Raw genomic sequence first — 24750 nt, forward strand, 5'->3', positions numbered from 1 at the left:
GTTGATCCATTCAAATATTGACACAATAGGCGTCACCACCGTGTTCGACATACATTTATCAAACGCTTTTGTCGACGTCGAACAAAGATGTTCTTACATTGTCGGGCAAGCGTGAAGCTCGTAAATCGTGCGCTCCTGAATCATCCATAGATCGCAACAAACGTTCTGAAGGGTTTCATTTAAAACGCCTTTCCATGGTAGGATTATCCGAACGATGAATTTCAATGAACGGCTTGGTTGCAGTCCGCGTTTTATGATATCTGTATCGCTCCTTTCGTCGGGTCGATGGGAAACCGATAAATCGTCTACTAAATATTTTCTTTACTCTAAACAGGTGTAATATATAATATTAAATGTATATAGGACGATATGATTAAAGAAAGAAAAACAATATTTATGAATTGTACGAGAGTCATGTATTATTGGAGAAGCTGTTGTCCGAATGATGAATGAGAACGCGATGTTCAAATAATGCTTGTAATCTTTCTAAGGAGGATAAAGTATTCGGCACGATAAAAATTCTTGAAAAGTGTTCAGTAACCTATAACGAAAGATGATTCATGCACTCAATTTCTTGCCAATTTAATCACTTAACCGTGATTGGTTCTGTAGCGCCTGAATTCGATAAAGTTATATTTGGTCACGCGTAGCTAAGATCATTATCGATGCTTGAAAGTTAGTAGTGATATCGACAATGTTGCGAGTCATACTAACGAACAATTCAAAATCAAGCCTATTTCTTCGATAGATATTTAAATACCTTTTTTTAAATGAAATATTCGTGTTAATTGGTTAAATTATTGTGAAAAACCGGATCGTGGAAATTTGTTATTGAAGTCCTGTTCGGAAATGGAATTAAATTTATTCGTCGCAAAAATATTGATGTATAACTGGCCTATGAAAATTTGTCAGGCGTTTCGAATTCTCTATCGCATTTTTGTATCGCATAATTGTATCGTAGGATCAATCTCCGGGGGTAGAGTCGATGGAATTTCGTAATACAAACGGGAATATCGTTGAAACGGTAATGGGAAAACAATAGCGTTAATAATGGAAATAATGAATTAAATATTTAACGATGATTTCGGCATTTTTCCATGTTTGACTTGGTTTCACGTATAACATATTTGCCAGCATAGAATAATATTTAAATTATTGATGAAAATATATATCGGTGTAATAATAAAATAGCGAAAAGCTAAGATATCTAAGATCAGTTTTATTCTTTAAACTGAATTTTTAACATAAAAGGTCTCGAATTTTTGTCTCCTTATGACGCACAAATGTCAGATAAAATTCGTGTCACACGCAAAGGGAATGCTGAAATAGACTCGAGTGTTTACACGCGATTTTCTCGTCGTTTTCCAGTCCTCAAACCTTCCTTACAAGACATTCCCATTTGCATGTTTGATGCATAAAAAGTATCTCTGCCCTCAATTTTTCCTCCTATTGGAACTCACGAATTTCGAATAAAATTTGCATTCTCTAAACGTTTCTCCGATATGTACATAGTTGCTGTTAGTGGAAAGCTGCGAGTTTAAATGAAATCTATTTATTATTTTCCGAATTTTTTACTTTAAAGCAGATTTAATACTCCGCTGTAAAATATTTTCAGCTTTCACTCAACAGATCGCTAACTCGTTCGTAAATATCGGAAAAATACTTAACCCGTGGATCGATTCAATCGCGATTATTCTCTCTTAAATTTTTTCTCCAAAGAAGAAAATAAATTACGATGAATTAGGTTGAAGTGCATTTTTTTACAATACGAGATTAAAGGCTAGCGACGCAAACAAAGAAGAACGTCGACGGTCGATAAACATTCCTAAAATCTACAACTGCATTCAAACTTCATTCATCGACCAAACCACTGTTCCGTTTCATCCCGATAGTAAACCTATCCTGAATCGATCGAGGATAAATTGACAGAGACTGTTGGTCAACCTTGAATAGAGTTCCGCGTTTTTTTTTTTTTTTTTTGTTCGGCAAATTTTTATATAAAGAGGCTTAAATAGCGACAGTGGTCTATCAATGATTCTCGTGAAAGTCTTTGTCGAAAGTTTGGCGAGGAAAAAGAAGGAAGTATAACGGGGTCTGTCGTCTCTTGAACATGATTGTCCGAGCATGGATAATGATGACGTCGATGAATGAACGTTACGAGAAGTTGCACAAACATCTTACAATGAAACGAGCTCATTAAGCTTCCTTCTGCCAGCCAGGTAACCGGTTTCCACCAAGGTATAACTAGTAGAGACAATCACGCGAAATATATGGGCGTATACGCGTAGTGGAGCAGAAAGTCGGATGATCGCGGAACTTTATAATAAGCGAGGAAACTTTTCATACTCCGTCGGCCTGGGATGCGTCAAGAGATAGTCGAGGACAAAAGTAACTGGACAGGCAGTGGAAATAGGTATGAATGAGATTTCGTTGAAATACGACTCGTTTACAGAAAAATATAAATATTAATTTCAATTATGTACTAAATAACATATGTACTATAAAGACGTATAGTAAGTAAATGAAACTTTAATGTGTGTGTACGACTAATACAAGTACTAGTACTTACACTATCTGTCTACTTACTTTTGTCACCGACTGTATATCGTGTACCGTTTATAGCTAGTTTTTTCTTTTTTCTTTTTTCTCCTCTTATCTGCCTTGCTTTCCACGTTGTTCGTTTTCGTACGATTTCCTTCTTTTTTTCTTTTTCCAATTTTGAAGGCGAAGGATGAGAGTTAAATTCTACTAGATATTTTATGCATTCTACATGTTTGAAAGCCTGAAGTTAATAAAAAATGAGCGTAGCCTATAAACACGGAAATATTGGCAACGAAAAATTTGTATTTGGAGCTACGAGCGTTTCGAAAACGCGTATCACGTTACGTACTTCGCTTCTCGATTTTATTCGATTTTACTTGATTTCAGCTTAATTTGCCAATACATGTAAAATTTACATGGATTATTAAAAGCCGATGGCTTGAGTCAATATTTAATTTTTTACTTTTGAAATATACAATGAAAGTAATAAATTCGAAATACATATAAAAATGATAGAAATATGTAGAGAAGTATTGGATGACAAGCCATAAAAAAAAAAAAAATTGCGATCTCCCTCGATGAATGTTGCTGCCGTTCGCAGACATTTTTTTGCACGATTTCATCAGCGACTAAAAGTTCCATTTCAGCCGGCAGAACGGGACTTTCAATTATTCCGTGTCGTTACAGTTATCGGGAAATTTTTTGGCCGGTCGACAGGTGTTTTGTAAACGGCGTGTAATTAAACAGGTTTAATGATCGCTGTTTTATTCGACCGCGCGCACGTTGGCCACGACTGTGCGAATGAAAAATTGCCATTGCACTATTCATACGATGTCGCCAGATAATACCCTCGCCAACGGAACATTATCAGAACATTACACAAATACGTCCACAGTTAGTTTCAAATGGGCGATGAGCTGTTTCTTGTAATTTGCTATGTTGATTGTGTTTTGCCTAATGACAATAAAATACATTACTGGTACTTCGAGTAGAATATTATATTTTACTGTCTCTTTAGATTAAATTCAAGCGAGTATAAATGTTATCGAATTATAACCGTTGAATGCTACAAAGGATCTCGTTTTACTCTGTTTTGCAATTATTGCATTTTTTCTATAATTGAGCAGTAAAACAATTTCCCAATTGAGCGTACAAAAGGTAACCAGCGTGTAAAATGTACGTGTATGCGGAACACGTTTCAGTTGAGTTCAGGAAATCAACGAAGTTAACGCGGTATCCAGGCTCTCAATTTTTTTCGTGAGATCGTGATTTTGAAAATGAAAATTTGAGATACAGTATAAGACACTTATATTTCAGAACGTCGACAGGAATATCTGCGTATAGCGAGCTAACTCAGTAGAACCGGATATTTCGATTTAATTTTTACATATCGTGCACTAATACGGAAGCAGTAGTACGTATCAACGATACGATCGGCAACGGGGTTGCGAGAAACTGTTTTGAACGCGTAGCTACGTAAGCTGCTCGATTATATATTTTATAAAAGTTGCTGTCGCTATTTTTAATGCTTCAATTTCTGGCACTGTGCCATGTTAGCTCAGCTTCTATTCTGTGAATTCGATTGGACTCTGAAGAGTTCAGAAACTTTTTCCATCTAGTCACTCGACAACGTTGAAATTTTTGCTACTCAATTGGCTGTTTGTACGATGGAGATATCGATAATAAAGCGAGTATCGCACGCTAGATCGATATTATGATCGTGGTACGTTCTCTCGATATAGATAGCTATTTTAAAATGCGAATAAAATGTTTCAGTGGTAAAAGCTTCCGTTTGTGGTATTGTTCTCATATTCTAGTAATTTGAGATAGGATAAATATACATTGCACATTTTGTAAAATTAAATATTAAACGTAGATCTTTGTGTATCGAAATCTAATAGAGCTACGAGAAGGGAAGGATGAACAAATAGTAAAATGCTTGAAAGTTTCATGAATATTTTAAGAACACCAATTTTCTCAAGTATACTCTGCCCCCATTGAAGCCACGCAAACAGAGTTTTGTTCGACTAGTACAAAAGTCAAATAAAAACAAATTTAGATCTTAACGCAATGAATAGATACCTATATTGCAGGTGCATGTATCTACAAACACTCAAATGACGATTTAATTTTCCACTTTCATATTAGTATCGCTAGATGCCCTTTTTTTATATCAGTAGAATGTTCTAAAATTTGACAAAATACGTAGTCACAATATTATTTTCAAAGGAATAGATTAAGAAGAATCGGAATGTGAATAAAAGGACTAACGTCAAGGTGTAGCTGCAAAAAAGTTTGAAATAAAATAAAAGTACAGTGGAGAAACCTTGGACACACGCACATAAAATGTTTCAAATTATTTCACCAATTCGTAAATTCAATAATTTTGTCATCTCTTCTTTCTTTAAAACGAGAGTCGACAAGAATGCTTGAGTGAATCTCTTATTTTTCTTTTCATCTGCTCTCGTTCGTAAATAAAACTCGGAATAAATAAACAGTTTCATCTTTTTTTGGCCGTTTAGTCGGTGCGGTGCGCTCGTATCGTCGCGTTTGGATTCGATATCGGAAGCAAAAAACAAGCGTATACGCGACTTCTATTTGCTGAGCAAATAGCAGTTCCGGAGCTCTTCGTCGGACAGCACCGGCTGAAAGGGTGAAAACAGGCTTGGTAAATAGTTAAATATCCCCGGTGAAATTTGCCCAGGGTGGTTTTTAATCCGCGACAGAGAAGAAGAAAGTTACGCCTCGAACCTGATTAAAACAGCCTCGTGATCGACGTGTCGCTTCGGTAGCATACAGAATGCGCAGTTTAAAATCACACAGTTTAAAAGCTAAGGATAATCGCACGTGAATCGACGCTGTGAACGAGGTGAAAACGTTCGAAGCAATTGCTCGTAGCGCGCATAACAATATCGGACGCGATTTAATAATTCAGTTCACGGCCGACTAGCTGTTTCATAGCTCGGCACGCGTTAAGGCTTGTCCATATTGGCCACGTGCCAATGGATGTTTAACAGAGGTGTAGGAAATCTGATACTTCAAGTTATGGATGGTTAGTATCAAATGCTGTTAGCGAAGTAAGGGTTATGATGTATCGGTTCTGCTTTGATTTTTGATTGAGTTATAGGTAAACCACAGCAGTTTCGATTTAGTTTCAAAGTATTCCATTTTAGTTCGCACTTATAGTTTACGAAATAAAGATCCAGTAAATAAAAATTAAAATAATGTAATGAAAATTTCGTTTAAAGTTGCTTATGACAAAACGATACTACTAGCTGAGATTCCATTTGTAATAGTTGTTTATATTACGTACGATCGTTTTTATAAATAATTTAAGAGGCAACGATAAACATCATTAGAAAAATAGTATTCTAATGCTTTCAATAATAATAATTTGAATGATGTTTGAATTGCAAAGATAATACTACTCTCTCGCTTTCTCTCTCTTTCTATATCTCTCAACAATATATTAAACCTTCGATTTCGAAATATTTCTATTATTATCAGTCAATGTTATATCTCACAAACACGAGCAGTTATCACCGCTTGATAATCGTATTAGCTAGAAACACCGATAATCGTATAATTAATGTATCGAAGATAATACGTAATATAAACCAAACGAACTATAGAACAATGTACTAAATAATGCAATGAACAATTACAATTTTCTCTTCTGGTGGTAACAATTTGAAACCGCAAATTTTAACGATTTGAATAATATCGATGAGGAAACAATGAGACAATTGAATGGATATATCGATGTGTGTTACTCAAACACTAACACACTAGCAATACGTTGGTTTGTTTAACCATTACCGTAATTGTTGAAAGTTTCATGAACGTACATAATTACATATCGATGCTGAGCCTCTACAATTATAATTGATAAGTCATGCTTTACCGGTGTAAGACGATCAAAAAGACCAAATAATGTCAAATATCAGAAGCAAAGGAACGTATTTCTATCTAAATTTGAAGGAAAAGGAAATAGAGTAATTAATTCAAAGTTAAGGAGAAATCCGCTCAGTCTTATTCGTTCGCTTTAAAGATAGTTATCGAGCTACTAAACTGCACGAGAAACGTAGCTATTGCAGTTTCATTCTTCTCTTGTGGATTTAACACGGCGGTCATGCCACAATTTCCGGCGATTGGGCATAATTTTTACTGTCCAAGCTCGGATAAACTTTACTCTGCAAGTAGAAACGAAAAAATTGGAAAGCAGTTTTCAAGTATCTTTTCGAAGTTGTACTTCACGAGATTATCGGAAGTAGCAAAAGAGAAGTTTCGACGTGTATTTAGGGTGCAGCATCGAGAAATCGCTTCGACAGTGGATTCTGCAAAGGACGACGATAAAAACTGTTCATATAAACGAATGCCCTATTTATGTCGGAATTTTATGTTGCAATAATACTATGAAAAAATGGAAGTACTTGAATTAATTTCTTTTACCTATTTATCTACAAACAAAAGAAAACCCGAGAAATACCTGGTGAAATGGAGAGAGTAGGACAGTCAGTGATAAAACGTATCCAGTCTTGTATTCTCGAGCAAAGAATTTTGTTTACTTCGAACATCTCTGATGAAGATATGCAGATACAGTTTTTAAAATACAAAACTCACTATACGTAACTCGAAAATAAGATTAAACAGAGTATATATTTACGAGCCATTTTTATTGTTTTTACGTGCAAAATTCATGGTCGAAATATTAAATTAGTATTAGAGTATAATTCGGTTTGGGCACACGTTGATCCGATCACGGAAGACATTGGAAAATTTAATCATTTACGTCCATCGAGGTTGTACTATCTGACATATCGTTTCGCCGTTCGATTTAAGCGAATTTTGTCAGACATAGCTCTTCGTTTTTTTTTCGATTCGAACGCTTGCCATGCGTTCAGGCGATTTCCAGACGACTGAAAATGAAACATCGGGTGCGCATCCGTTCGATGCCTATCTCGCGTGCTGGGTTCTCATTCAAAGATGCGGAAAGACCCGCCGCTAGAATCTTTCAGTTGCCGAAGTTCTCGTTTTTCGCTAGATACCAAAAGATCATTCGCTTCTTTCCTTTGAAACGATTGTGTAATTGTATGTTCGACACAACTTATAATTTTCGCTCAATCGTGAGTTACGTAAACGTAGAATTTTTCCAATGAAAGAGTTCGATTTAAGGTGTGACTGTGGATGTGAAGTGTGATAAATGTTTCAATTTCCTGCTGCAAGAATAGTGGAATTGTTAGGTGAAATCGGTTCAACGAATACGTGAGAAACTCAAACGAAATCCTTTACGTATTGCAATGAAATCAGTTTACGCTTTATTTTTGTTGTAGTATATATCCTTTTAAATTTTAATTCCATTTTATTCACTTTATTGAAGACTCTTCTATACAAACATATGCAGTTTCATATGTTTTAGTTTAAATTAAATTTTCAGCTGAAAGAATCAATGGTACGGCTGTTCCGTGTTTTTCATTTGCTTTATGTTTAAGAAGTTCGCGAAATTGGTCTTCTGTTACTTTGTAAATTTCAACTGTTTGATTCTACGCGCTTTCTCTTTAAACACGTTGGAAGCGAGCACTTGCATTTCACTAAACTTTTTAACTTCCATATAGTCTACTACATAGTATATCTATATGCACCTGAATTCCGTAACTGTTCAAATTCACGATTAGATGAACTCGCTATACCATTCCACGAAGCCTTCCCATCCTTTGATTCTCTGACTCTCAAACTCGATCGAATTCCTTTGCACATTCCATTGTTTGATTCCAATGTCTGACTTTACTTAAACTCAAATGTGTTGGTATTTTGATTCGAGTGTGATTTCGAAATTCATTTCTAAAATCCACCAAGTATCCATTTGATCCTCGTTTGAAATACTCATTCGAGATATTCGTTGGTAGAAAGTACTGTGAATCCATATATTCGCAAGCTGCAAGAAATTCATCACACTCAACACTCGACAACTTTACTCGGCACAACGTCATATATACCATAAAAAAATGTTTCGTATCGTCCTCTTCTTTTTAACGTATCACTTTACAACGAAACGTGGAAATACATTTGTATCGTTCTCAAGCGAAACGACGAGTAAAACAACGTAATAATTCCGCGCCAAGAGAGCCTCGTTTCCCATTTGATCGAGTTGATAACGAAAAATAGCAAACAGCACGCGAACGGAAAGCGTACACGAAACGAGCTATTAATGATCCTCGTTGGTGGCAATATAATTACAGGAATTTCACAGGGACCATGTAATCCCCATCACGTTTGAACGTTTATCGGAACGGACAGCGGGAAATTACGTAAACTGTGCACATGGAAAAACGTGACCGGCACCGGCCGGATAATTATTTGCATTCCTTTTCCTATAACTGACGCTCCTCTTCGACATGGTGTGCTCCTGTCACCCTATATCCCGTTCTCTGTCTGTTCGGAGCTTCGCGCATCTCGACTCGAACGGTGCGAAAAGTGGCTCGTTTGCTCGTACCAAGAGCCCTGTTTCAGCGGTTGCCTTTAACGTCAAGCTTGCTGAAATGTATGCGTCCGCGAATGGCCACAGCTATACCGGTTGTCTCAAAGAGACAAATACTCGCGTTCAAATATCGTATTAGCTCCTGAATTGAGAAATTCCGTGGTTTATTTAATATCTCTCCTTTCACCGATATCCGTCAATTTTATTTGTAGTACGATAAACACATACACACTTTTCAAATTATTGAAATTGTTTCTATGGGTCCGATTTGTGCAATAGCTTATTTTAATACACATTTCTTATTTCAACAAAGCAATATGTAAATTACTTTGCGTATATTTGCGCAACTTCTTGGTTTTTAATCGACGAAGAACACGTTTCGATGTCGGTGAGACCAAGTATACGTTCCTATTCCGTTCCATTGGACATGTATCGATCATAAACCATTCCTACAAATCACGCAACGCCCTCTATAAATAAGCTCGCATGCACATACATATCCGTTCACGCCTCCAACAGAGTACTAGATTTGCATTCGCCGAGAAAGCATCAACTGACACCGGTAATAAACTTCTGAATTTGTAGCATAGTCGGGCGTATTGATCAGTGGAAAGGGCATACCGGTTTCCTCCTAGCGGAAGTGGATGTTGCTAGCGGATATTGTTAGTAAGAGAGCTCTGGTATCGGGTTATTAGATGCGGTAGGGAGGAACAGTCGCGTTTACCATCGCTGCGAACCAATTACCTCGAAGCACATCCTATTTCGTACGTTTGCGCATCCTTTTGTCTACTCAAGATCGTTCTAGTTGGTTTCCTCGTGGAATACTTTGACGAGCGACCGCGTCCGATTCCATAATTAATTCGGACTGAACTAATTCGTTCGAATTAATTAACGCGTCCGGATGGATCGTGACGGAGCAAGCGACGAAGTAACGAGCAAACTTCGGTTACAATGACGCGTATAATCGTCGAAAGCAAGTTCTTTCGAACGCGAACGGTTCACCGGCTGCTACGTCCTCTGCGCTTATACACGGGCCGGAGGATCGTACCGAAGCAAATAGCGCGTGAAATCGCCCCGCTGCTGTTCGAGAATGAATTATACGGAGATTTTTCTCCGCCTCCCCGCGCTAATTCTTCTCCGCTCCCGGCGCTTATTTGTTTAACCTGGCAGGCAGCCGAGAAAATTGCTAACTTCGCGAACCATTTCGTAATGAAATTATTTTGTTCTTGTTTTCGGTACGCTCAGCCGCTTTTCAAAAATATGATATATCGGAAATCTGAGACTTCGAACTCGCCAATTCGAGTGTTTAGAAATTTGAATGAAAATTTCAGAATCGAATAACGCGAAGGTTTAAAATTTTGAGAACTCCTTTAAGAAGATATAAAACGTAAGGATAGAATGAAACATTCTCCTCAAAGACTACGTTCCTGATAAATCTAAACATACGAAAAATGTATGTAAGAGTATAATACTGTAAAGAGTTAATAATACGTACGACAATATCGCTTGACGCCTATGGTATTTCACAATTTCCCACGGCAAGCATTCTGGCGCTGCAAGTAGCGGTAAATTGTATACAGGAAACGAGTGGAGGACGTGTTTATACGTTTGTCCTCAGTTCGCGAAGTACCTTTTCCAACGGTAGCATTCCAAACAACTGTACCGAGGAAAGGGAACAGTATTGCGCGAAAGAACGTTTCAACTTCTCTGAAACTTTTCTTGCTTGCTCGTAGTCCTGATGGACATTGCTAAAACGTGTCAGCTGCATCTTTTAGTCGTTTCAAGCCTGTTTTCCAGACACAAACGAATTATCATACACGGAGACCACGATGAAAATTAGTTTTCTAACCGCATCACGCGAAAGAAGGAAAAAGGCGGTAATTTCACACATTTTGGTCCCTATAACGACGAAGAATTACAGAAAGTGATAAGAGAAATATAACGTGATTAGCTATTAAAGTAATTAACGGATAAAATTCGAATGAGATGCAAATATTTTTAGATAATATTTTTTAGACGTATTTAAAGTAGTTAGTAGTAGAACGTGGCGCGATTGCATTTTCGTCTTTTCTTCCCATTATATTTTAATCCCGTATTATCTAAAATTCATTTCAACCATCTCTTTCTAAATCTCGGCTAAAAAGTTAATTACCTGAATAGTTTTGCAGGCTTTTATGTGTATTTCAGAGTCACGTTATCACGCGGTATATACTAGCAAAATTAAAAAGTAGGTTTCGCGTGCGAGAGTTGCGAGGAATATTCATGGAGGTGAATATACAAGTACGATATTTATAATCCTTATAAATAAGTTTTGCAGGCAGAACAAAAGTTTGCATAGATACAATTTGACTGCGGATGTTTACATATTTACAAGAAAATAGACGCAAAACTGTGCAGGCTATGAAATATAAAATGAAAAGATATATATTACAATTTGAAACAAAATACTTGTAAAGATTTAGTGAGTGAGCCGTGTGACGTTAATAATTGATCTCGTTAGATATAATTAATTCAATCGTTAAGTAATTTAATTATTATTCAGTAGTATCGGTATTTTACATTTTACAGAAAAAGAATTCAAATTGGTTCAAGTATATCGGATTTAAGTAGATTACTTGATTCTAAGACGATTTACGGACTTAATAATAATAGAATACATCGATAGTAAACTTCTAGTGAAAGCACAATAAGACAGTAGATATTAAAAATAATACGTAATGAAATTAATACGTATAAGAAGGTACATTTCTGCAATACTGTAGAATCTTGAAACAAATCACACGTAACATTCATTGCATCGCTACAGTAGCGGACAAAAGTTTAAGACGATGATTTGTAAACCGGATTACAAACATCTTATACGCATATTGTTCTTCTATTCGGTTTGTCTCTTTGGAATAACGTAGCTGTATGTTTGACCTTCGTAACCTCAGACAGTCAGTTGTTAAATACAAACAATGTAGGAGTTACAACAGTTAGTTACCGCCTAGCACTTGGAAACAGTGGACATTAGTTTAAGACGATCTGTGTAAAACGTGAGTACGAGTACAGTTTTTGAACATTTTGATTCTGGAATGTCAAAATCATTGTTTAGTGTACCTTTTATTGCTTAAAATTCATTTAGGTAGGAACAGACTATGGGTAAATCAAAGAATTTACTTGAAAACGAAAGGGAACAAATCGTAAGGCTGCGAAAGCAAAGTAAAACCTTCACCGAAATAGCAAATATAGTGAACAGGTCAGAAACAGCTTGTAAACAAGCTTGGTATAAATGTTTAAAGACAGGCATGTATTGCGATCAACCGAAAAACGGAAGACCACGGAAAACAACACCGAAAATGGATCGCCGGATTCATCGATTGAGCGAAAAGGATCGTTTTCGTAGTGCAAATAATATTGCTGCGGAGATAAACTATGAAAACGATACACAAATTAGTGCTAGAACTGTTAGGAGAAGATTAGAAGACTTTAACTTAAGAGGACGAAAACCCCAAAAGAAACCACTGCTGAGTTCTAGGAATCGAAAAAGACGACTTGCATTTGCTAAAGCTCATAAGCATTGGACAAGTGAAGATTGGCAAAAGGTATTGTTTTCTGACGAATCGAAATTCAATCGCGTCTGTTCTGACGGGATACGGTACGTTAGACGTCGAATTGGCGAAAGTTTGAAAACACAGTGCGTTTTAAAAACTCTTAAACATGGTGGTGGCAACGTTATGGTGTGGGCGTGTTTTTCTCGAAGCGGCCCTGGTCCGATATGTCGTATCAATGGAATTATGGACCGTTTTCAATACAAGGACATACTCAAGAACACAATGTTACCTTTTGCACGCAACAATATGAGTGATGATTTTATTTTTCAAAATGATAATGATCCGAAGCACACGGCTCGGGTTGTGAAACAGTTTTTTCAAGAAGAAAATATCACCGTGCTGCCGTGGCCGTCCCAATCACCAGACATTAACCCAATCGAGAATTTGTGAAGCATCATAAAAAAGACAGTACAAGGTTATAAACCGAAAAATTTAAATGAACTTTACTCTACGATTGAAACAGCCTGGAATAATATTACGGTAGATTAATATAAAAAATTAATAGATTCTATGCCAAGAAGATGTACCGAAGGGATAAGAAATAACGGATATTGAACAAAATATTGAATTTAAACAAAAATTGTGTATATTTTTTAACCAAAAATTAATATTTTTTGTATAGTCTTAAACTTTTGACCGACGAAATATTATACAGATTTCGTTCCTTTTTTATAACTTAGCTATTGAGCAAAATATCAAAATGAAATTTTTTTTCTAAGTGTACAAACAAATGTACAATTAGTTAATACCAAAAGTAGAACACCGTATTTATATTTTTTATGGAAAGTAAATCAATTATTTATTTCTTCCATTTCGTCTTAAACTTTTGTCCGCTACTGTATATAAAGAGCTAAAAGGTTCGCGAAGAATCGATAAAGTTGATTCACAAAGAGAAAAGCAGTATTTCCCTGGAAGAAAAATGAAATCCGCTTAGTTTTACTCGATGATTCGGACTAATTGTTACATCGTTAAACAGAATGAAACGTTTGTACGCCATAGAATTGCAACTGTAAAGAGAAAAAGAATCGGCTAGTTAAATGATTAAACTGTTTGTATCTTCTTATCTTCGTATTTTTTTTTTTTTTTTTAAATGAAATGGCTATCGATTACGAAAAAAAAACAAAAATGTAATTCTTTTGACGCATAGTTCTCAGAAAATCTAATTACAAAGATCGCACATATTTTACTTGAAATCACCAAGGAAGAAGAAATACCAATCTGAAATAATCCAGAGAAACGTAAAGGAAGAAAATTTTTTTTTTTATAGTTTATTTTGGTTTTTTTTTACAATTTGTCCTGAAGGAGATTTGGTAATATATTATATCTTATTTATTGAGAAAAAAAAATAAAAATAAAATATAGCATGTGGGTGGCTACCCCCAGCGGGGTGCCATCCTCGTGTTTGCTGGGTTATATCTTTTATGGTAAAGGAAGAAATGACTCGAAAATGGCTTGAGTTGAATTGCTTTGAAATTCAAAGAGCAAATCGAAAGGTTTGGAAAGTTCGTTTGGTGAACGATTCGATGAACGCGTTCGAATTGTTTGCAAAAGTGATTTTCAAGTCTGACGGTGTTTGCTATGGTAACACAACAGTCAAATCGGAAAGGGTGAGAGGTTAAACGAACAATACGTGTCGTCGTTAACCTCTTGATTTGCTTGCGTATGACCCATCACGGTAAACAGCTCGGTCATCACTATTGTGGACCACACTGAATTAATTAATCCTTTCATTAAATCTAGTGCGGAAACTCGCGCACCGCTTGAATCTATAACGCGACGCATACTTGTTCCGTGCGGTTTCCAAATTTAACACGAGGACTTTTATTTCTGTAGTTTTAATCATAGGCACCATATCACGGCTAATGATAGTAATATCATTAATTGACATACTTGAACAAGATAATATCAAACGAATAGGTGCGAATAGACCAGTAGAACAGTTTATCAACATTTACGAATGTGAAAATAACTAGCTGTGATAGCTGTAAATTTTGTTCTATTAGACGCGACAACTTATAATCCTAAAATGAAAAGTCTCGCGCGTTATCGACTATGCTGGTTTGAATGGATGAAAAACGAGCAAGCTTAAGCCTTAAACAACATCCGACAACCACGGTTACCTTAATACCTCGAACGTCTCCAAGTTCCAAACACCTGTAGAGCTTACTTGCCCGCTATGTCTATGACAGTAATCGTCAGGGAATCTGATACGCGTATCGCGATAGTATCAAGACGTAGGATAATCTAAATCCACAGAAATAGTAAGCTTGCCAAAGACTACGTGATTTTCGAGAGTGAACATCGAAATGTTGCATTGAGCTTCGCTTTCCCAATATTGTTCCCTGTATCAGCTACTCCGGCAAACAGTCCGAGGCCGTTATCACAGGCACCACCGAATTAATTAATCCTTTCATTAAAGCTGCTGCGGAAGACCACACGGATGCCGACTGTCTGGTCGTAGCTGCTATGTCGCACGGAGAATCGGGTGTCCTGTATGCAGCCGACAATGTGTATCCAGTGGACATGCTTTGGAGCCCTTTCCTTGGCAATCGATGCCCCAGCTTAGCAGGCAAACCGAAATTATTTTTCATTCAGGTCAGTTGTCTTTTATCAATTGTAGCTTTCAACGTGATCGTCTGTCGTTGTTAACGAGCTTTAGATCGAATATCTCTATTAATATCGATGTACTATATTGTCGAACTTTTATCTGTTTTGCATAAGCTGACGCACGTGCAAAACAATGATACGTTACAGTTCTATAATGATACACGATTATTTGATTAAGCGTTTAGAACGTAGTATCGGCATTCTGTCAATGACAAATATTCAATTTAAACCTTGCTAATGAACGTGCTTCGCTTATTGCTAATAGATATCCTGAACCGTACACGATTCAATATTCATCCGTGAAAACTATTTGCCGTTTGCGAGAAGTCCCATGACGAGTTTGAAATTTAGGCCTTAACAAATATCCAGTCACGGGCTAATCGATATTTAAATTATATCGTAAAAGAGATGTTATTATTATAGAAGAAAATTCAGCAATAGTCCATACTGAATTTATTAGCCGTTAAAAAAATATTACTAAGTAAATTATGGAAATTGTAATATCACGAAGTACACACGCACATACACGCGCATATATATATGCCGGGTTCACATTATGATTAGAGTAAGGGGCGTGTAATGAATATTCTCTGGAATTAGCCATCGTTGTTATGCAATCGAGGTAATGTTGATTAGCGCAAGTGTGATTATTACAGAATCCACAAGTAACCGCGGTGATTAGACACTAACGACAATGGTTTTAGGTTCGATAACGAATCCGCAGCCAACGGGATAACGAATATACTTTCTTCCAAAGTCTAAGTCGTACTCGTGGTTAAAAATGCGAAGTATCCACTGATCGTAGAGACGTTGTTTTACTCGCTGACGAGATCGCACGAGAGAATGTGTTTTCCGTCGCGGTGATGCTGCAGAGGAAAACTATGATGGGGTGTGTCTAAGGGCACGAGATCATCGGATTCGTCGAGGAAAACCTTCGCTCGGAAAGTGAGGGAAATGGACGTCGCTGTTAATTGGTTAATTTCTATGTTGGTGGTTAGAGAAAGATGCTGGCCGCCCTTTAGAGAAAGTTGCTAGCGGGAACGTCGTTCGTGAGAAAAGCAGATTTCCCGTATCTTCCCGTAGTAGGTGATAGATTTAGGGACTGTTAGAATAAAGACTGTTTGTCCGTTTGAAGGTCCTTAGTTAATTAAATCTTAAGATTTATAGCGGGTCCTCAGGCTAGCTGAACATGTCCTGTGGAGATGCATCGACATCTAGGAATCATCGTGCCCGAAGAATAGGGTCTGTGTGTGGCGAGCCACGGGACAGAGACCATTGGAATGTTTACTGTCACGTGCCGCTACAACTATTTCTTTTTTAAGGAGAGTTATACAATTATTCTATACTTCTATTAGGTAAAAACGTTCATCCCGTGACCGCGGCTACGTTCGGCTACTAGTTGTCGCCTCGAGCCCAAGCTCATTATCGCAAATCTCGTACAATTATAATTGGGTTAACTTATAAAAATTAAAGTGTTGGGGATTTTCCAAAGAATTCCAAAGGGAAGGCCCGGTGCCCTTTCATTTCCGACATATATATATATGAGCTTGGGCATATATATATATATATATATGAATTTCCGCAATATCCGAGTAATTGAATAACTTCCTATAAAAAAAACTCAATTTTCCGCGTTTCAACGTTCGTTTTAATTTTACGGAAACATAATATTTACAGAAGGCAAATACGATAGATGGTAGCAAAAGCAACGAGAAACTTGTATTTATGGTTTGCATGTATACCTAACTAAATTCTTCCCATGAATGTTTCGGTTCTTCAACTCTCATCATACTTCGTTCATTAGGGCTTTTTGCAGCAGCAGTGCCGAGTAATTTTGCTGGCAATTGAAGCGGGTGCACAACTAACAGCACATACGACGGTAGCTTTATAAATAAAAAGTACGTGCACGAATCTCGTATGTATAAAAATCTGAATGCCTGCAAAACGATCGCGGAATTATTAAAAAATTATTTGATCTTAAAAACGGAACCGGGAAGAGCTCGAGCTATAAAGCGACGACGAGGCAATAGGATAACGCAAATATTTCACACGACGATAACGTAAATCTTGATTTCGTTCGTGATGTAATCCAGGTTGGCTCTCTTTCCATTTATCTGCTTCAGGATGATCTTTTGAGGATTTGCAACGCGAAGCGCATTACCGTGGAAACGCTGTGTTTCCTAGCTCTTTCATGCTTCCGCAAAACACTTATATACATGGTGCCTCTTTTAACTGGGAACTGCGAAACACATATCTCAGAAAAACGTGAACATGTCAAAGAAGTATAATATATCGTATGTAATATATATTAGAATATATAGCTTCTCGTGTGTGGAGCAGCGAGGAAGATTTCAAAGTCGCGTAAATTTCTTTTAAACGGAATACCATATTTCCTATTCATGATACGATAACGTTCGTAAAGACAAATCCAGCGGGACGCAATAATAAATTATTCCGTTTTATGGAAGATCGTAAAATTTTCTAAATCTTCCAAATAATTTTAAATAATAATTTTTAATAGTTTTTTAAATTCTTCATCCTGTTGTTTGCAAATTTCCTTTCAAAGGTACATGATAATTATCCACGGCCACGTACAAGAAATAATTCCATTCTTTCTTGAATAGTTATACATATTTGATAAATACTATACTCGAGACCATTGAAAATCAGCAACAGCGAAGCATTATATTTTTGTAAGGACATTGTTTGGCCATTGTTTGGAACATTTTATCATTTCCAGTCGAAGCAAACAGCTTATATATCCTACAAGATAATGGAACTCTGGCGAAAGAATCGCATAATGCGCTGAATAATTATTACTACTTCCATGCAAAAGGGACAAAGCGATAACCGCGAAGAAAGAAGTTTGTTTATTCAGGAGAAAATTGTGCTTCCATTTCGTTATTGTTTTACGATCTTCGCCATTCTTCCGTCCTTCCTTTTTCCGATAAGTTTTCATACGGTCGGCGAAACTACTTCCTTTTGCGCTTTCCGTTTAACTGAAACCCATACATTCAAATCGTTTTCATCTGTTGGAGTCCGCAGCTACAAAATCATGTTTTGTGCGATATAATGAAACTTGGAAAACAAGCTGTTTGGGCATAAATCAATTTGTTGCAACGTAACGTTTTGTTGTGTTTCCGGTACAGTGTGTTACCCACAATTAGATTTGCGAAAATGCTCATTCGTGTTAACAGTGTTCCAATCGGTTATTGGAAATGCGGAGCCATTTTTGTACCAACCACAGAATTTACAGAATAAACTGGTAATACGGAGAAACACTCGACGATCGGCTTCTATAAACAGTACGACCAGCAACGTATATTTCGCGGACAAATTAAAATCGCAAAACAAATTTGACGCGATGAACTCGTTGACGATGTGTAGAATTATAAATATTGCTCGTCTGAGTTCACGCGAGAGCAATTACTTAACAGGCGAAATGAAAAAGATATTAGTACGTAATCGTTGAAATGGATACTGTGTTCTAATCATAGAAGTTAGTTTTCTCTATATGAATTTTGTTTCTTTAGATCGACACGTATACGCGAGTCTTTCGATAAAGTTTTCGATAAGCGATACGAGATACCTCCTTGGTTATCGAATTTATAACGAAACATGGAAGAGTTGGCCAGAATTTTACATTCTTTCGATCAGCGTGGTAATAACTACCTATAATGCCCCGTATAGAAAAAGCTGCAGATGGTCGATCTTCTGAAATGCAGCCATTTACGAAGAAAGCACATACGTTATATGATGAAACTTTTGTATAGAACAATTTTTCAAGCAGCGCATAATTTAGGAGGTATTCCAGTGCGCAAGTTACGTACTTGTTACAAGTGATGGATTGCAATGGGGTGTTTGAAAATATTTCATAGTCACAATAAAAATAGGAAATCTAAAGGTGGAACATCTGACGGTTCAAAAATATCCAAAATTCCGCAAACGCCATCAACGTAAAACACTGAAAATTTACGAATTATTACTGATTCCTGAAATAAATTAACACACATTTTCCCTACCGTCGAATTTTCCATTGCTCGAATTTAATCCTTTCCTGGTTTCCATCGTTATTTGAAGTAACGTGGCCGCCGGGAAATTCGAAGTCAGATCCGAGAACTCGCGTTCATTAACTTCTACTTTTTACGTTTTTCTACCGTTTGCTCGGAGCGAGAAAGAGAAACTTTCTCGTTACAAGAAATTAATCCCGGCCACAAAGAGTTAAGAGTTCGACGATAGGGGACACGTAAGGATTGAGGGAACAAGCTCGTTCTCGCTAGCGGGAAGAGGCACTAACGCTTGGGTTTTCCGGTTCTTCGCGACAAGTGGAGAGGCGGCGCGCGCGCTAACGGAAGTGGAAAAGACGACATAGTTAATTATCCGTACGACGTTTCAAAGGAACATGAAAGAGTTTTATAGTTGACGAGGTTACTTCAGAACTCGTTTAACGAGCTCTTGAATACGTACCACGTTATGGACGTACCACGTATGACATTAAGTCGCGGAAACTCGTGTGCGAACGTGATCACGTTTACGATAAATATGTAAGGACGAGGAGGAGGATCGACGTGAATTCGGTGGAGGCGAAGGTGTGACAACTACCCAGTCGCTACGCTCTTTTATTTTATTGTTTCTATTTTGTTCCTCTATTTTTCGTAATTTCTTTCGAAGCGTAACAATAACACCGCTGTAATTTTCAAGTATTTTGAAGTTGCAAGCAGTGATTCCTAAATATGACCAATATCGTACAAAAATTTTTAAAACCATTTGCTCAAAATTTTAATTTATTTAAAAATAATAACTTAGAGAAGTATTTTTCACGTTTACGAATATCTCTGCGATACGAATTAAAATTCATCTGGACCATCCAAACTGAATTTTTTCTCATCAGAGAAAATAACCTGAATTAAATAGAGAATATTAAACGTAAAACTACCTCGCGATTTATGAATGTTCAAAATTAACTTATTCTGTTATTTCAACTCCTATTCATGTTTTCATCAGCATGTTGAAGCGCGGCTAGTTTGTGGCGTTTTAAAGGTATACGCGCGGACATTACTTTTTGTCCTGCAATGTTCGAATTACATTTAATGACACACTGAACGGTCCAACCAGAAACGTTCAGATCGTATTCGCAATTTCTGCACAACTTCTTAATATTTTATCTTTTAATAAGAGAAAGTAACTTCTATTTAGGTCCACCATTCTTATTTTTCCCATTTGTAGTAGGACCGCGTAAAAGATTTAATACAACTTTATGAGATTGTTCGAACTTACGTGCGATTTCAGGAATTCCTAATTTTTGTTCTTCATATGTTAAGCTTGCACCTTAGTCTTTTTAAAACGCTTCACAAAAGAAACGCTTGAAATAAGTACAAAGTGTAGAAGCCGCGACTGTTCTGCTCTGATGATAAAACAATTTCCGGTTGTATCTTGACATATGCATAGGCAATTTCAATGATTTTCACTTGAAATCTATTATTAGATATATGTTAAATTAGATTGGATATTACATATATTTTCTCATCGTGCAATTAATTTCCTCGCATTATTTTCTTAAAGTTCGACAATGCCAGAAATATCAGTAGTGCTATGCATATATCAGGTTGTCCCAAAAGTTTCTTTCCTTTCATAATATATTATTTTACGGATTTACGTATGATCCATTTTGTAATAATAGAATAAAATGGATCAAACGTAATTCAATAAAATAATATAAAATAAAAAATATTGTGCGTCTATTATTTCACTTATGAAACGAAAGAAACTTTTCGGACAACCTAATAGTTATGCTGGAAAATGTATATAAATATACATGGTGACATTCAAAACAAGTGACGCGTTTCAATTAAAGCTTCATTTGAGAAAACCATATCTCAGACGGAGAAACCTAATATTTATGAGTCTTTCACGCGACGTGTTCTGGAATATCACAGATAGCGCATTTATTTAAGGTCCTGTTTCGTAATAATTCAACGTGCGTTTTAATCCGGCGTTGCTCGTGCGAGAGCCGCATAAATCAAACGGGCGGGGTACGTTTTATCGACTAACGACCGCGGAAAATCTGTAAATTTTATCGCTTTGTTCGCGCGTCTCGTCCCGTAAAACGTTCTGAGATCGTGATTTGTATCACATCGAATTCGTGTTCAGCCGACCGCTATCACATATCGTCCCGCTTCGCAATTTTTGTCATCCTGATCCGCGCGAATCCTGTGACAGAAATTCGCATGATAATGTTGTCCCTTTCGCGCATAGAACATTGTATAGAAGGCACGCCCATGATGCATAGAAGAAACAACGACGCGCTGGTGACGCACATTTCCTCTTCCGAGAGAATGCCAATTGAAAAATTGAGAAGTGAGAACAAATAAACGAAGAAACAAGAAAAGATTGGGCGGAATCGTGGAAAATAATATAAATTTACAGAACCAGTGGGTGAACAGGTTTTGGAGAGAGTACTGACTGCTAAGAAGAATTGGTTTTAGGGGATATTACTTTGGGAAGAGTAGTAGAATGATGTATTTGTGGTGTGGAGATTTGTAATCATTGTATTCAACGAAGCTGGGGAAGATTTTTACATAATCGGATGCGTGAGCAGATATAACTTTTGATCGATTTAAATTCTTTCCCGTGCTCGCCATATCGTTTAGTTATACAGCTGAAAGATCTGTGCAGCTTGAAGATTCATTTACTCCTTAATTCGAAGAAAATTATTTTCGTAAAATTCTGTTGAGTTAGATGAAAAATGTATACGGTGCAGTAACGTAAAGATCAAAAGGGCGACTTTACTTTACTTCACTTTACTTTAATTTACCTTACCGAGTAAAGTAGGTCCATTAAATTTAACGATTAGTCTATTAAATCTTATGTATACATGCCACATACTATCGTAATTCACAAATCCATTTCTATAAAAAGTCACGCCTCGACATTGTAGCAACTGGCTAACGTCCGTCGTAAATTTGGAAAGAGCATTTATGACATCCGGTTGCCAATTCCGCTTTATGGCAAGCGAGGGCAGAACCTGCACGCCAATTGTGCTATTTCCGCAGTTAAGTAAAACGTGATTTATAGCGGAATAGCTAGCAACCAGATCGACTGGAAGATCTGTAACGAGGTTCCTTTCTATACCAAGTGCTATAGGCATATTAGACCGAATTTTTTTATCGATTGCCTTTATATCAATTTCTATTTATAAACCTTAACAAATACCAACAACAATATCAGTCACGAACGTAACGCAATTAAAAACGGCGACTATCATTAACAGATTCCTTTTGTTCAACTTTGGATATTAGCATTTTGAAGGAAAATATCGTGTTTCGTTTAAACGAGCGCACCAAAAGAAACGTCGTAAGTTACTCGGCCACTCACGTATGCGTCTTCTTTTTCACAGTCTTGCCGTGGAACGAAACTGGACAATGGGGTGGAAATTATTCATGAGACGGATTCCACGCCCAGTGCTACCACCTACAGCCTCCCTGCCTATGCGGATATTATGGTCGCGTACTCCACTTACGATGGTAGGTAGATGCATGTATTCTACATTTTTTACTCATACTTTCGACATACCTACGCGTACACACGCAGAGGTATGCATACGTATACAATGATTGACGAACGCATTGCGTGGATGTTCTGTTGGCGAGTGCGTGAACGAACTCCTTATTTCACGAGCCGACACGTACAACAATGCTCGAGCCAGGTACGTGCTCGACGAGGGCAAAGTACGTTCCTGTTCTCGGTAGCACTAGAGAGATTGTCTTCTCGAATTCGCGTTTCAATGGATGTTTGGCTCCTCAATGTGCGCGACAACGTGCGTGTGCTTCTGTTCGCGCTCCTGTACGCTCTTGTCGGCTCTTCATTTGCAAGTCAATAGTCGGAAAGAATAGAAGGACTATAAATTTCTATGCTGGCTTTCCTTGTCATGTTCGCGAATGTTTGTACGCAATGTGGCGAGTCGATGCAAACTGATTACATGATTTAACATGGATGAAACGTACCTTTTGGACTTTATAATTAAAAACATATAAATTTCGTGGATTTTTAGGAACATCAGATGTACAAATGTAGGTGGTTAGTTGCGCCTGGTTTAATAAAATTTGAATAAGCAGCCGATGTGATCAGGTCTGTCAGAGCGATATCCCATTAAATCGACCATACATGCAGCAAACCGAAAACAGTATCAGAGTATAGAACCGTAAAATAATCCTTACAAAGAAGAAAATAATTGGTCAGTTTACGGTAAGAAAGGCAAACAGAACAAAATTCTCCAAACTTCAATAACGTTTTACAACTCTTTATTAGTAACTTATCGTGACAAAATATGTAGGTTAGTTATACTTATTTTGCAGAAATATTCTTATGAGAATAATTTGAATGAAATTAATTAAGTTATAAATGATTATCCTTTAAATTAACTTGGTAAAGATAACTTAAACGAAGACGAAGGACAAATGAAAAATAAAGGCGATATCAAAAAATTCTTTATTCCAAAGAATTTCTTTGAGAAATTCGTGCAAATGCTATTAAAGAGGTCTCTCAGAAGGGACTACTATATTGTGTCAACTTTGCATAAGAGATATTACTTTCCTCATTCATTTATTATCTTTCCCATGCAATAATACGAACTTGTGGGAAAGGCTTTTATACAGTTAAAGGGAAACTTGACATAACGAGATAAATTTAACTTTATATGGAAACGTTATCGATTAACTCTTTTATTAAAATATCGTGCACGATCTATAGAATAGACATTTTGAAAAAAAAAGGCAAACTGGACTTCCGTTCAAGCGCTCAGAACGTTCAAGCTGTAACGCGAAACGACACTCGTGGCAACCTCTAAATTGCCGCAGAATCTGAAATCAATGCGCAAAGGCATTAGCAATAATTTCGGATATCTTCGTCTCGCGTAACCTGGCCGGATACACGTAACCGGTAATATCAGTTTATCCGATTTAGCTTATGTAGATTTAAACGATAGGTCGTAGCAGCGCGTGGGTGACCTACAATCGTAGGCAGCCAGTCATTTGGAATATTAAGCTTAGAGAACAGCAATCTATCGACGTTCTGAATAGCTCAATTGGTTAGGGCAATCGCCCGACAAACGAAAGATCCGGCTCTGAAAACTGGTCCAGAAAATCAATCAAATGATACTTTCCCTCTTCGGTACAATGAATGAAAGTCGCTCTGAACATCTGCTATGATGTAATTGTTCGCCTGAATGTGACGGTTCGTAAATTAAAACTTCTATCATTCGTAATCCTCATTTTCTCTGAACAGAAATGCGTGTTATGGATGAAGTATAAAATTAATTTACCACCAAATCCCGTACACATATTTGTGTCCATACGTTAATTCAAGTATTCCTCCGTTATCTGTATGCTATTACGAGACGCGAATTTTATCCGAAATCTTGCACACCGTTAACAAATTGAATAATACCTAATCATTCGGTAAATGGACACGCAACCGCAGTTGCTAATTCCTCGTGGATATTTGGCAACAAAGAACAAAAGGAATATTTCACGC

The 24750-nt window shown here is 37.0% G+C and overlaps 2 protein-coding genes across 4 annotated transcripts in view; one reads left to right on the forward strand and one right to left on the reverse strand.

Annotated features, from left to right (window-relative positions):
• LOC132916364 (alkaline phosphatase-like) overlaps nt 1–24750 on the reverse strand; it is a 261957-nt gene that overhangs the window by 101913 nt on the left and 135294 nt on the right. The window lies entirely within an intron of this gene.
• LOC132916435 (caspase-1-like) overlaps nt 1–24750 on the forward strand; it is a 38393-nt gene that overhangs the window by 6725 nt on the left and 6918 nt on the right. The window contains exons 3-4 of one of the 2 annotated variants that reach the window (XM_060976457.1): nt 15032–15207; nt 17343–17575. In XM_060976457.1, coding sequence (XP_060832440.1) covers nt 15032–15207; nt 17343–17507 — 341 coding nt within the window. In that variant the 3' untranslated portion in view covers nt 17508–17575. Of the gene's footprint in view, nt 1–15031; nt 15208–17342; nt 17576–22615; nt 22743–24750 lie in introns of those variants that run through there. The other variant, XM_060976449.1, reaches the window with a different exon arrangement.

Source organism: Bombus pascuorum, chromosome 1 (genome assembly GCF_905332965.1).
Source record: "Bombus pascuorum chromosome 1, iyBomPasc1.1, whole genome shotgun sequence".
Taxonomy (NCBI): Eukaryota; Metazoa; Arthropoda; class Insecta; order Hymenoptera; family Apidae; genus Bombus; species Bombus pascuorum.